General features: G+C 48.7%; 1 protein-coding gene across 2 annotated transcripts in view; it reads left to right on the top strand.

The window, feature by feature from the left end:
* Positions 1-849: 849 nt before the first annotated feature.
* The window catches only part of CLSTN3 (calsyntenin 3), a 29,050-nt gene continuing 17,444 nt past the window's right edge, over positions 850-12,455 (top strand). Inside the window, exons 1-5 of one of the 2 annotated variants that reach the window (XM_026660219.2) lie at positions 850-1,094; positions 3,698-3,820; positions 4,908-5,103; positions 10,097-10,305; positions 10,788-10,937. In XM_026660219.2, coding sequence (XP_026516004.1) covers positions 1,022-1,094; positions 3,698-3,820; positions 4,908-5,103; positions 10,097-10,305; positions 10,788-10,937 — 751 coding nt within the window. In that variant the 5' untranslated portion in view covers positions 850-1,021. The remainder of the gene's footprint in view (positions 1,095-3,697; positions 3,821-4,907; positions 5,104-10,096; positions 10,306-10,787; positions 10,938-12,455) is intronic. The other variant, XM_026660220.2, reaches the window with a different exon arrangement.

The raw sequence follows: 12,455 nt of genomic DNA, 5'->3' as shown, positions 1-12,455 counted from the left end.
ACCCCGGCAGGTGTGAACTTCCTCACAGCAGTGCCCAGTCACTGCCCAACCCTGGAGACACCCGGAAGCTGTGAACTTCCTCACAGCAGTGCCCAGACACTGCCCATCCCGGGAGACACCCCGGCAGGTGTGAACTTCCTCACAGCAGTGCCCAGTCACTGCCCAACCCGGGAGACACCCGGGAGCTGTGAACTTCCTCACAGCAGTGCCCAGTCACTGCCCATCCCAGGAGACACCCGGGCACTTACTCCCTAGCAGGTTGAGCTTCATGACTGCTGTGGCCTGGACTGCTGACTGAGTCGGGGGGGGGGGGACCATGGGAAAGTGGATGGCAAGGCACCCATACTCGCTGCTGCCCCACTATTGCGGCCCCTCCCAGCGCAGGTGCCCCCCACCCTTCACACACAGCTCACTGCAGCTCTACCACTGCCTCTCAGCACTACCCTGCAGCACCCCTGCTATTTCAATCCAGCCCCCCCACCGCACTACCAGGGGCTCTGGAACAATTTGTGTAGTGGGGGTGCTGAGAGCCATTGAACCAAACTGTAAACTCTGTATAGGATGGAAACCGCTTCAAGCCAGGGGGTGTGCGGCAGCACCCCTAATTCCAGCACCTCTGCCCCTCACTCCCAGGCACTGCTCCCCCAGCCTCCTCGAGCTTGCAGCGAGGAGGAAAAGATTGACTCCCACCCCTGTGCCTCGCCTCCCCATCATTGGTCCCTTCCCCCCCATGCAGCACCTGGCTCCCGCGCCCATCGCATTGGCTGCTGGCGCCCATCAATCAGTGCTGGGCTCTGCTGACATCATGCTGCAGTAGAGGGGCTGGGCTGGGGCAGGGAGCGGAGAAGTGCGAGCTCGCTCCATCCCTCCGCGCTCCGAGGGGCTGCGAATCTAGCCAGCCACCTGCTCCGAGCTCTGCGGCTCGGCGTCCGGCCCTCCGCCCCACGGAAGCTTGAGAGGAGTGAGAGCGCGGAGGGGCGGCTGCACATCACCCCGGAGCAGGTGGGAGCTGACTTCCAGGATGGGCTGCCCGCGGCCCCTCGCCTCCCTCTTCTTCCTATGTGCCTTGCTGCTCGGCAGTTTCTGCAACAAAGGTAAGTGGGAGCCCCCCCAGGGCCAGGTGGGAGCCCCCCAGGGAGGTGGGGTCCCTCCGGATTGTGGCTGGAACGCAGCGGTCGTGAGCCATCTGCTTTCCAGTCATGTCAAGAGATGACACGCAGCTGCGATCAGCTCATCTGATCCATCTCCTGGCGTGGCGGTGTCTCCAGCTCTCAGCTTGGTGCTGGGCGCTCTGCAGGATCCCTGGTTCTCTCTGTTCATTCCTCCGGTTCCTGCTCACATTGTCACTCTAGTTCTGTTACCTACTTTCCCTCTCTGTCTCCCTAGCTCTTTCCAGCTCTTTCTCACGTTCTCAGGTCGCCTAGTGCTTCCTTCCTCGAGTTTAGTTCTTCAATTCTTTCTCTCCCCACATATCCTTCCTTTATTTCAGCTCTCTGGTTGAATGTACCTTGCCTTTTGTTTCTGTCTGTTGAAATATAACATGTAAAATAATTGAGCTATCCAGCACCACACAACATGCCTCTATCGCCATCCTTTGATCCTAGATTTGTTTCTCCAGCATCTGTCTATATGATTAACTTACATGGAAATATGTAACCTAGGGGAGTTGCATATAAGAGTGAGAGTATTTTTGTGCTAAATATGGGGAAACCAACCCTATAACTCATATATTCTGAGCACAGATGTTTTCCAAAAAAACATAGAGAGAGAGAGGGTACGAGATCTATGGCTGTAGGCACAGATGAGGAGAGAGAGAGAGAAAATAAGAATAACTTAATAGGGCAGAGTGGCATACAAGGGGGCAGAAGGGATGCCTAGGAATGGGGAGTTCTAGACCCCATCGCTCCCCATTGGAAGATGCAGAGCTGGTTCTGGTTACTGGGTGCAGAGCTGTGTGTGTATCGGTTTTGGAAGGGGTAACCCCCTTATTATTATTGTTTGTACTGCGGTAGCACCTAGGGGCGCAATCATGGATCAGAGCCCCCTTGGGCTATGTGTCCTCCATTTTCCCTGTGAACTGTACCGTCCAAAGCATGCATCCACCTCTAACAAGTGTCTTTACCTCCCATGGGATCTTCTTGAAGGTGGCAAGAGCCTTCCTCTGCCCCCAAACCTTCCCATGATTCCTGGAGACTTCCCTCCCAAGAAATCATCCTGGTGCCTTCCAATTGACGGACGGATGCAGTCAAGATTTATCCCTCCACCATCAGCTTGTTGCCCCAGCAACAGGGTGTACCTGTTTATAAACCAGAACCTGGCTCAGAGTGGAACGGGATGGGGGCTTTTCTGTGGGAGGGTATGGGGAGGTGTGGAATTGCACACAGAAGGGGGTCCCAGCTGCATACTGATGAGAATAAAGGGACAATAATTGTTTCTCTGGATTTCAGCATAATGCTGCATTAATCAATATGGTGAGATATAAATCCTAACCCACAGCCTTTCCTGCTATGCAGGCTGGATGTCCCCTTTTGATGCATCTTAGTGCTGATCTGGAGCCCCGCTTGCCGCCTGAGTCCTGGACTCTCTACTCACAGTTCTGCCAAGGCACCTCAATTCTGATCTGTGGAAATTAGTGGCTGACTCTTATAGGGGTCACTCTGAGTCAGTACTGATCCCAATGCTCCAACATGGTGCAAGGCAGAGCTCTGCTGCAGGAAAGGACCCCTATATTAGAAATGGTGCCCTTAAGGTGATAGGGCAGAGTGGCATATCCTTTTCCCCAACCTCTCTGAGACCATGCTGTGTGGTCAGAGCATTGCTTGGGTGTGACTGTATCCTTGTCTCCCTGGATGGGGTAGGATTAGCTGGGAGATGGGGGTTGAAACTAGGCCATTGCACTATAATCCCCAAGACCCATTCAGCAGGGATTGGATAGTGGAGAGGCGGTGTTCATTTGTAATGATTTTCCTTCTCCCTCTCACTCCCTTCCTCCTCCTTTCTCTCTTTCCCTGCCCCGGAGCTTGTGTGATAAAGATTAATTTGCTATTTCTGGGCCTGTGACATTTTTCAGAGCCTCCTGCCGGCTGCTGTCTCGGAGCTGAGTCTGGCCAGGCTCCAGCCAACGAGATTAGCACTCCGGGCAACAAGGAGGGGCCAAGGGAATATGGGACATGCCATGGAGCCAGGGATGAAGGAGAAAGGGACTCAGGGAATGGGACATATGCATGGAGAGAGCAGCACAGAATAGCTATTCTGGAGCCCTTCAAACCCTGGCCCCATAAAGGGGTGGGGCAGAAGTGGTCAGGTTGCTCCTCGGGAATATTCCCTATGGAGACCCTAAGAGTGGCTCTGTCCTTTAATAGTGACTTTATTAAGCCAGGGGCAGGGTGGGATTTAGTTAATTGAATCTCTCCTCAGAACTTGACTCCTCCAGCCTCTGGAGAGTTGCTGTGGTTCTTGTCTGAGCTCCCTCCTAGGAATGAGGGCCCCAGGACAGAGCACAGTATTCTCAGTGGAAGCTCTCCAGAGCCACATAGAGAGGGACTATCCTTCCCTGCCCCTTATCAGTCTACTTGGGGCCTCCTTTATTTCAGGGTTGAGCGTGGTGCCCCCAGCCTGCATCTGGGGAGCCATTAGCTCTATAATTGTGGCTAACTCATTCATGTCCTCCCATTCCTGTTCCCCCAAACCCTCTCAGCAAACAAGCACAAACCCTGGATTGAGGCTGAATACCAGGGCATCGTCATGGAGAATGATAACACAGTCCTGCTCAACCCACCGCTATTTGCTCTGGACAAGGATGCACCACTGCGCTATGCAGGTACCTGGGTAACAGGTTTGGAGGAGAGATGGGGAGGACAGAACCAGAAAGAGAGAGAGGATTGGATTGTCGCTCAGCACAGGGACTGATTGCTTTACAACACCTCTGGCAAGGGCCCCAGTACAGGTTAGGACAGTGTATGGGCTGCCCTAACATGCACCAGTTGCCAGTGGTCCTGGGAGCCTTTCTTAAAGCCAGGAACACCCTGGTCAAGGCTCCTGCTTCCTCTAGGAATGCCCTGCACTGGGGGCTTCTGCAAAGGATGATCTACCCTGGTAATGGGTGCCAGAGCTGGCATAAAGAAGCCATGAGGCAAGCATGAATCCACACCCAGGGAGATAAAGATGGGAGCGTGAGAAGGGAATGGGTGAGGAAGAAAGGAAAGAGGGTGTTCACACGTTGAAATGGTGGGAGGGGAAGGGGGGGGCAGGGAACATAAGAACGGCCATACTGGGTCAGCTGAAAGGTCCATCTAGCCCAGTATTCTGTCTTCCACCAATGTCCAATGCCAGATGCCCCAGAAGGAATGAACAGAACAGGTAATCATCAAGTGATCCATCGCCTGTTGCCATTCCCAGCTTCTGGCAAACAGAGGCTAGGGACACCATCCCAGCACATCTTGGCTAATAGCCATTGATGGACCTATGCTCCATGAACTTATCTAGTTCTTTTTTGAATCCTGTTATAGTCTTGGCCTTCACAACATCCTCTAGCAAAGAGTTCCACAGACTGATTGTGCGTTGTATGAAAAAAATACTTCCTTTTGTTTGTTTTAAACCTGCTGCCTGTTAATTTCATTTGGTGACCCCTAGTTCTTGTGTTATGAGAAGGAGTAAATAACACTTCCTTATTTACTTTCTCCACACCAGTCAAGATTTTATAGACCTCTATCATACTCCCCCTTAGTCATCTCTTTTCCAAGCCGACAAGTTTGGAAGAGGGACAAGTTGCAGAGAGATGGTGAGGAGTGGTGTGGATGGGCAAGGACTGGGTGGCAGGGGAAGGCAACTCCCTGCTGTCCTCATTGGCCTGTTCCTCTTTCCCTTTCTGTCTCTCCCCTTCTCCTCCTCTGCTCTGGGGGCACCAGGTGAGATCTGCGGCTTTCGGATCCATGGGGCAGGGGTGCCCTTTGAAGCTGTGATCCTGGACAAGGCCACGGGTGAGGGGCTGATCCGAGCCAAGGAGCCGATGGACTGCGAAGCGCACAAGGAGCACACCTTCACCATCCAAGCATACGACTGTGGAGAGGGACCTGATGGGACCAACACCAAGAAATCCCACAAGTGAGGCAGGAGTGGGTGGCTGTGGTCAGGGCCGGCTCCAGGGTTTTGGCCGCCCCAAGCAGCCAAACTGCCCCCCCCCCCAAAAAAAAGCTGCGATCGCGATCTAAAAAAAGCCGCGATCGCGATCTGCGGCGGCAATTCGGCGGGAGGTCCTTCACTCCCAGGCAGAGTGAGGGACCGTCCGCCGAATTGCCGCCGAATACCTGGACCTGCCGACCCTCTCCGGAGCGGCCGCCCCAAGCACCTGCTTGAGAAGCTGGTGCCTGGAGCCGGCCCTGGCTGTGGTGGCTGGAGCCTACCTCTTAACCTGCCAAAGCCCAAATGGGGCATTCAGTGTGTCACAGAGATCCAATATGAGGGGGGCGGGGACACAAATTGCTGTGGGATTCTTTCCTCCAGTGCGAAGAACTCTTTCTAGAGCCTCCAGTTCACCAGGCTGCATTTTTTATGTCAATCATTTCCAATATTAAAAGTGAGGGGAAACCAAGTGTGTGTGGACTGTCAGTAATTATGGGGCTAAAATGAGTGACACCTTTGAAATGAGAGATGTCTGAGAGCTGTGTCCTAGGGGTCAGTGCTTTGTGCTGCTGTATAGGCAGGAACCCCAGGGTCCATTACTAAGAACATAAGAATGGCCATACAGGGTCAGATGAATGGTCCATCTAGGCCCAGGACCTGTCTTCCGACAGTGGCCGGTGCTAGATGCTGCAGAGGGAATGAACGAAACAGGGGAAATTTATCAAGTGATCCATCCCTTGTCATCCAGTCCCAGCTTCTGGCAGTCAGAGCTTTAGGGATACCCAGAGCATGGAGTTGCATCCATGACCATCTTGGCTAATAGCCATTGATGGACCTATCCTCTATGAACTTATCTAATTCTTTTTTGAACTCCATTATAGTTTTAGCCTTAACAACATCCCCTGGCAACAAGTTCCACAGGTTGACTGCACATTGTATGAAGAAGTACTTTCTTGTGTTAGTTTTAAACCTGCTGCCTATTAATTTCATTAATTTCCTTGATTCTTGCATTATGTGAAGGAGCAAATAATACTTCCTTAATCACTTTCTCAACACCATTCAGGATTTTATAGATCTTTATCAGATCCCCCTTTAGTCATCTCTTTTCCAAGCTGAAATAGGTCCAGTTACTTTAATCTCTCCTCCTATGGAAGCTGTTCCATACCCCTAATAATTTTTGTTGCCCTTCTCTGCACTTTTTCCAATTCTAATATATCTTTTGAGATGGGGTGACCAGAACTGCACACACTACTCAAGATGTAGGCGTACCATGGATTTATATAGAGGCATTATGATATTTTCTGTCTTATTATCTATCCCTTTCCTAATGTTTTTAGGGAAGTAAATACTAATAGGAACTGTGTAATCATGGGAGACTTTAACTTCCCGGATATAGATTGGGGAACAAATGCTAGTAACAATAATAGGGCTCAGATTTTCCTAGACGTGATAGCTGATGAATTCCTTCATCAAGTAGTTGCTGAACTGACGAAGGGAGATGCCATTTTAGATTTGGTTTTGGTGAGTAGTGAGGACCTCGTTGAGGAAATGGTTGTAGGGGACAACCTAGGCTCGAGTGATCATGAGCTAATTCGGTTTAAACTAAATGGAAGGATTAACAAAATTAAATCAGAGACTAAGGTTTACGATTTCAAAAGGGCTAACTTTAATAAATTAAGGCGACTAGTTAGGGAAGTAGATTGGACTAACATATTTATGGATCTAAAAGCGGAAGGTGCCTGGGATTATTTCAAATTGAAGTTGCAGGAGCTGTCGGAGGCCTGTATCCCAAGAAAGGGAAAACGGTTCGTAGGCAGGAGATTTAGACCGAGCTGGATGAGCGAGCGTCTCAGACGGGTGATTAAGAAAAAACAGAAAGCGTACAAGGAGTGGAAGATGGGAGGGATCAGCAAAGAAACCTACCTTATTGAGGTCAGAGCATGTAGAGATGGAGTGAGAAAGGCCAAAAGCCGTGTAGAGTTGGACCTTGCGAGGGGAATTAAAACCAATAGTAAGAGGTTTTATAGCCATATAAATAGGAAGAAAACAAAGAAAGAAGAAGTGGGACCGTTTAAGACTATAGATGGAGTGGAGATTAAGGATAATCTAGGCATGGCACAATATCTAAACGAATATTTTGCATCGGTCTTTAATGAGGCTAATGAAGGATTTAGGAATAGTGGCAGCGTGACGGATGGGAATAAAGGAGGGGGGGTTGACATTACCGTATCCAAGGTAGAAGCCAAACTCGAACAGCTTAACGGGACTAAATCGGGCGGACCAGATGATCTTCATCCAAGAATATTAAAGGAACTGGCGCGAGAAAGTGCAAGCCCGTTAGCGATAATTTTTAATGAATCTGTAAACTCGGGGGTGGTACCGTTGGACTGGAGAATAGCTAATGTGGTTCCTATTTTCAAGAAGGGGGAAAAAAGTGACCCGGGTAACTACAGGCCTGTTAGTTTAACATCTGTAATATGCAAGGTCTTGGAAAAAATTTTGAAGGAGAAAGTAGTTAAGGACCTTGAGGTCAATGGCAATTGGGACAAATTACAACACGGTTTTACGAAAGGTAGATCGTGCCAAACCAACCTGATCTCCTTCTTTGAGAAAGTAACAGATTTTTTAGATAAAGGAAATGCGGTGGATCTAATATACCTTGATTTCAGTAAAGCGTTTGATACGGTACCGCATGAGGAATTATTGGTTAAATTGGAAAAGATGGGGATCGATATGAAAATCCAGAGGTGGATAAAGAACTGGTTAAAGGGGAGACTGCAGCGGGTCGTACTGAAAGGTGAACTGTCAGGTTGGAGGGAGGTTACCAGTGGAGTTCCTCAAGGTTCGGTTTTGGGTCCGATTTTATTTAATCTATTTATTACTGACCTCGGAACCGAATGTAGGAGTGAGCTGATAAAGTTTGCGGATGATACAAAGTTGGGAGGTATTGCCAATTCGGAGAAGGATCGGGATACCCTGCAGGGAGATTTGGATGACCTTGTAAACTGGAGTAATAGTAATAGGATGAAATTTAATAGTGAGAAGTGTAAGGTTATGCATTTAGGGATGACTAACAAGAATTTTAGTTATAATTGGGGACGCATCGGTTGGAAGTAACAGAAGAGGAGAAGGACCTCGGAGTCCTGGTTGATCGCAGGATGACTATGAGTCGGCAATGTGACGTGGCCGTGAAAAAAGCTAATGCGGTCCTGGGATGCATTAGGCGAGGTATTTCTAGTAGAGATAAGGAGGTGCTGGTTCCGTTATACAAGGCACTGGTGAGACCTCATTTGGAGTACTGTGTGCAGTTCTGGTCTCCCATGTTTAAAAAGGATGAATACAAACTGGAACAGGTACAGAGAAGGGCCACTAGGATGATCCGAGGAATGGAAAACCTGTCGTATGAAAGGAGACTCGAGGAGCTCGGTTTGTTCACCTTAACCAAAAGAAGGCTGAGGGGGGATATGATTGCTCTCTTTAAATATATCAGAGGGATAAATACCAGGGAGGGAGAGAAATTATTTCAGCTCAGTACTAATGTGGACACGAGAACAAATGGATATAAACTGGCCGTCGGGAAGTTTAGGCTTGAAATTAGATGAAGATTTCTAACCATCAGAGGGGTGAAGTTCTGGAACAGCCTTCCGAGGGAAACAGTGGGGGCGAAAGACCTCTCTGGCTTTAAGATTAAGCTTGATAAGTTTATGGAGGGGATGGTTTGATGGGATAACGTGATTTTAGTCAATAGGTCAATAACGTGCCATCGCTGGTAATTAGTAACAATGGTCAATGATGGGATATTAAAAGTTACTACAGAGAACTTTTTTTCGGAAGGTCTGGCTGGAGAATCTTGCCCGCATGCTCGGGGTTCAGCTGATCGCCATATTTGGGGTCGGGAAGGAATTTTCCTCCAGGGTAGATTGACAGAGGCCCTGGAGGTTTTTCGCCTTCCTCCGCAGCATGGGGCAGGGGTCGCTTGCTGGAGGATTCTCTGCGACTTGAAGTCTTTAAATCATGATTTGGGGACTTCAACAGCTGAGTCAAGGGAGAGAATTATTCCAGGAGTGGGGGGGTCAGCTTTTGTGGCCTGCATCATGCGGGAGGTCAGACTAGATGATCATAATGGTCCCTTCTGACCTTAAAGTCTATGAGTCTATGAGTCTATAATGGTTCCTAACATTTTGTTAGCTTTTTTGACTGCTGCTGCACATTGAGCGAATGTTTTCAGAAAACTATCCACAATGCATCCAAGATCTTTCTTGAGTGTTAATTTAGACCCCATCATTTTGCCAGCTCACTCTTCACCCCTTTTCCAGATCATTTATGAATATGTTGAATAGCACTGGTCCCAGTACAAATCCTTGGGGGATGCTGCTACTTACCTCTCTCCACTGTGAAAACTGACCCTTTATTCCTATCCTTTGTTTCCTGCCTTTTAACCAGTTATTGATCCATGAAAGGACCTTCCCTCTTATCCCATGACAACTTACTTTGCTTAAGAGCCTTTGGTGAGGGACCTAGTTAAAGACTTTCTGAAAGTCCAAGTGCATTGTATCCACTGAATCACCCTTGTCCACATGTTTGTTGACCTCCTCAAAGAATTCTAATAGATTGGTGAGGCATGATTTCCCTTTACAAAAGCTGTGTTGACTCTTCCCCAACAAATTGTGTTCATCTATGTGTCTGACAATTCTGTTCTTTACTATAGTTTCAGCCAATTTCCATCCCAGTCTCTCTCTCATGAGAGAGGCTGGCCCAGAGCCCCCCAGAGGTCAGTGCTGCTGTGTGGGGACCCAAAACTCATTCCCTGTCCTGGACTTGAATTCTTTGAGGGCTGGGATGAGGCTGGCACCCGCTAGGGATCAGTGCCTTGTCTGTCTTGCAGAAGACCTAGGTTTCATTCCCTAACCTGGTCTCTTGCTTCCTCTATTACTGCCTCGTCAACCAGCTGCTTATTCATCTCTGTCTCCATCAGGGCCACCGTGCACGTGCGGGTGAATGACGTGAATGAGTTTGCTCCGGTCTTTGTGGAGAAGTTATACCGTGTGGCGGTGACCGAGGGGAAACTCTATGACCGCATCCTGCGGGTGGAGGCCATTGACGGAGACTGCTCCCCCCAGTACAGCCAGATTTGCTACTATGAGATCCTCACCCCCAACATCCCCTTCCTGATTGACAATGATGGTGAGAACCTGCCTCCGTATCCCTCTGAGACCACAGTTCACTCCATGTGCCCCCTGCCACCTCTGCCTGGTGACGGTCCATTCCTCCATGTATGTGTGCTGTGTGATCCTTTTAGCTTTCCTTGCATTCCTCAGCCATCTGCCTTGGAGAAGAGACAGCAGCCCTTTTGTGTTCAGAAGTGTTTCAGCATATTACAGAGCAACACAAAATGACATTGCATGAGGACTTAACTTTTTGGTTCTGCCTCGTTTGTTATTGTGATGAATCAACAATAAACCTTATTTTAGAATGAGACTCTCCTTATGCATTGTGAGTGGGAAAATGGAGCAATGTTCTGCTAATGTACATTTCTCTTTCCTTCTCACTCTGTCTTCCTCTCCCTTTTTCTCTTTTCCTGTCTCTTGACTCTTTTCTTTCTTTCATTCTCTCTCTGTCTATCTCAGTCTTTCTGCTCCCCTAATCCCTGTGTCTCTCTCTACCAGGGAACATTGAGAACACAGAGAAGCTGCAATACAGTGGAGAGCACCTATACAAGTTCACAGTCACAGCCTACGATTGTGGCAAGAAGCGGGCATCTGATGATGCTGAAGTGGAGATCCAAGTGAAGCCCACTTGCAAACCCAGCTGGCAGGGTATGAAGCCTCCTCTCCCACTCAGCTCTTACCATGACCTCCTTCTCACTGCTAGCCCCTCCCATCATGGCCCAGCTACCCCACCCATCCCACCATAATCCTACTCTGTCACCCTATCCCCTTCCTTCTCATACCCTAACACTTCCTTTATACCTTCCCCTTTCACCCTTCCCTCGTCTCCCCAAACCCTCTCCTCCAGAGCCTGGAATGGAACCCAAGATCCCAGAGTCTCACCATTCCTCAGCTGTCAGCAAATATCTGTGACACCCACTGGCAGAGTGTCCCACCCTCCTCTAGCGCTGGTCCACACAGAGGATAACAACCTACTATTGCTCTCAGTTACTTCGTTAGCCCAAGTGGCAAAGGTCCTTGTGTTGGATCTAAAGTTTCCAACCCTGCTGAGGAACCATGAGGGTGTCAATATAATTCCACAAGATAGAATTTCTGTTTATTCAGTTTTCTTTTTTTTTAAATCTAGGAAATTACATACAAAAAAAACGATGTTAAAAGAACATTGTCTGCAAAGTCTCATTCAAAAGTTAGGAATTGACAGTATTAAGGTTGCTTTTGCAACTTTAATTCAGTTGCCTTATATATATGCATTAGAATAGTCTGTAATTGTGTGATCACATACTTTTTTTCCCCCTACAGAACCCCTGCCTCATTCAGAACACAGAATGGACCATGCTCTGAGATAAATCAGGGTTGTATAGGGAAGGGGGCTGTTGTCTGTAGGACCCTTGCCTCATTTGTTGCAGAAATTGGAAGGCATGTACTGAAGGAAGCAGGGAGTTGTAGGAAGAGAAAGGATGGTTAAGGCTGCCCTGGAGAATTGGATTCTATCCCTGCCTCTGCCACAGAATGCCTATGTGATACTGGGCAAATCACTTAATAGAATCATAGAAGATTAGGGTTGGAAGAGACCTCAGGAGGTCATCCAGTCCAACCCCCTGCTCAAAGCAGGACCAACACCAACTATATCATCCCAGCCAGGGCTTTGTCAAGCCGGCCTTAAAAACCTCTAAGGATGGAGATTCCACCACCTCCCTAGGTAACCCATTCCAGTGCTTCACCATCCTCCTAGTGAAATAATTTTTCCTAATATTCAACCTAGACCTCCCCCACTGCAACTTGAAACCATTGCTTCTTGTTCTGTCATCTGCCACCACTGAGAACAGCCAAGCTCCATCCTCTTTGGAACCCCCCATTCAGGTAGTTGAAGGCTGCTATCAAATCCCCCCTCACTCTTCTCTTCTGCAGATTAATAAGCCCAGTTTCCTCAGCCTCTCCTCATAAGTCATGTGCCCCAGCCCCCTAATAATTTTTGTTGCCTTCCGCTGGACTCTCTCCAATGTGTCTACATCCTTTCTGTAGTGGGGGGCCCAAAACTGGACGCAGTACTCCAGATGTGGCCTCACCAGTGCTAAATAGAGGGGAATAATTACGTCCCTTGATCTGCTGGCAATGCTCCTACTAATGCAGCCCAATATGCCGTTAGCCTTCTTGGCAACAAGGGCA

The sequence above is a fragment of the Terrapene carolina genome, unplaced genomic scaffold (genome assembly GCF_002925995.2).
Source record: "Terrapene carolina triunguis isolate 2854851 unplaced genomic scaffold, T_m_triunguis-2.0 Scaffold740, whole genome shotgun sequence".
NCBI lineage: Eukaryota > Metazoa > Chordata > Testudines > Emydidae > Terrapene > Terrapene triunguis.
This window is presented reverse-complemented; position numbering and strand designations above follow the sequence as displayed.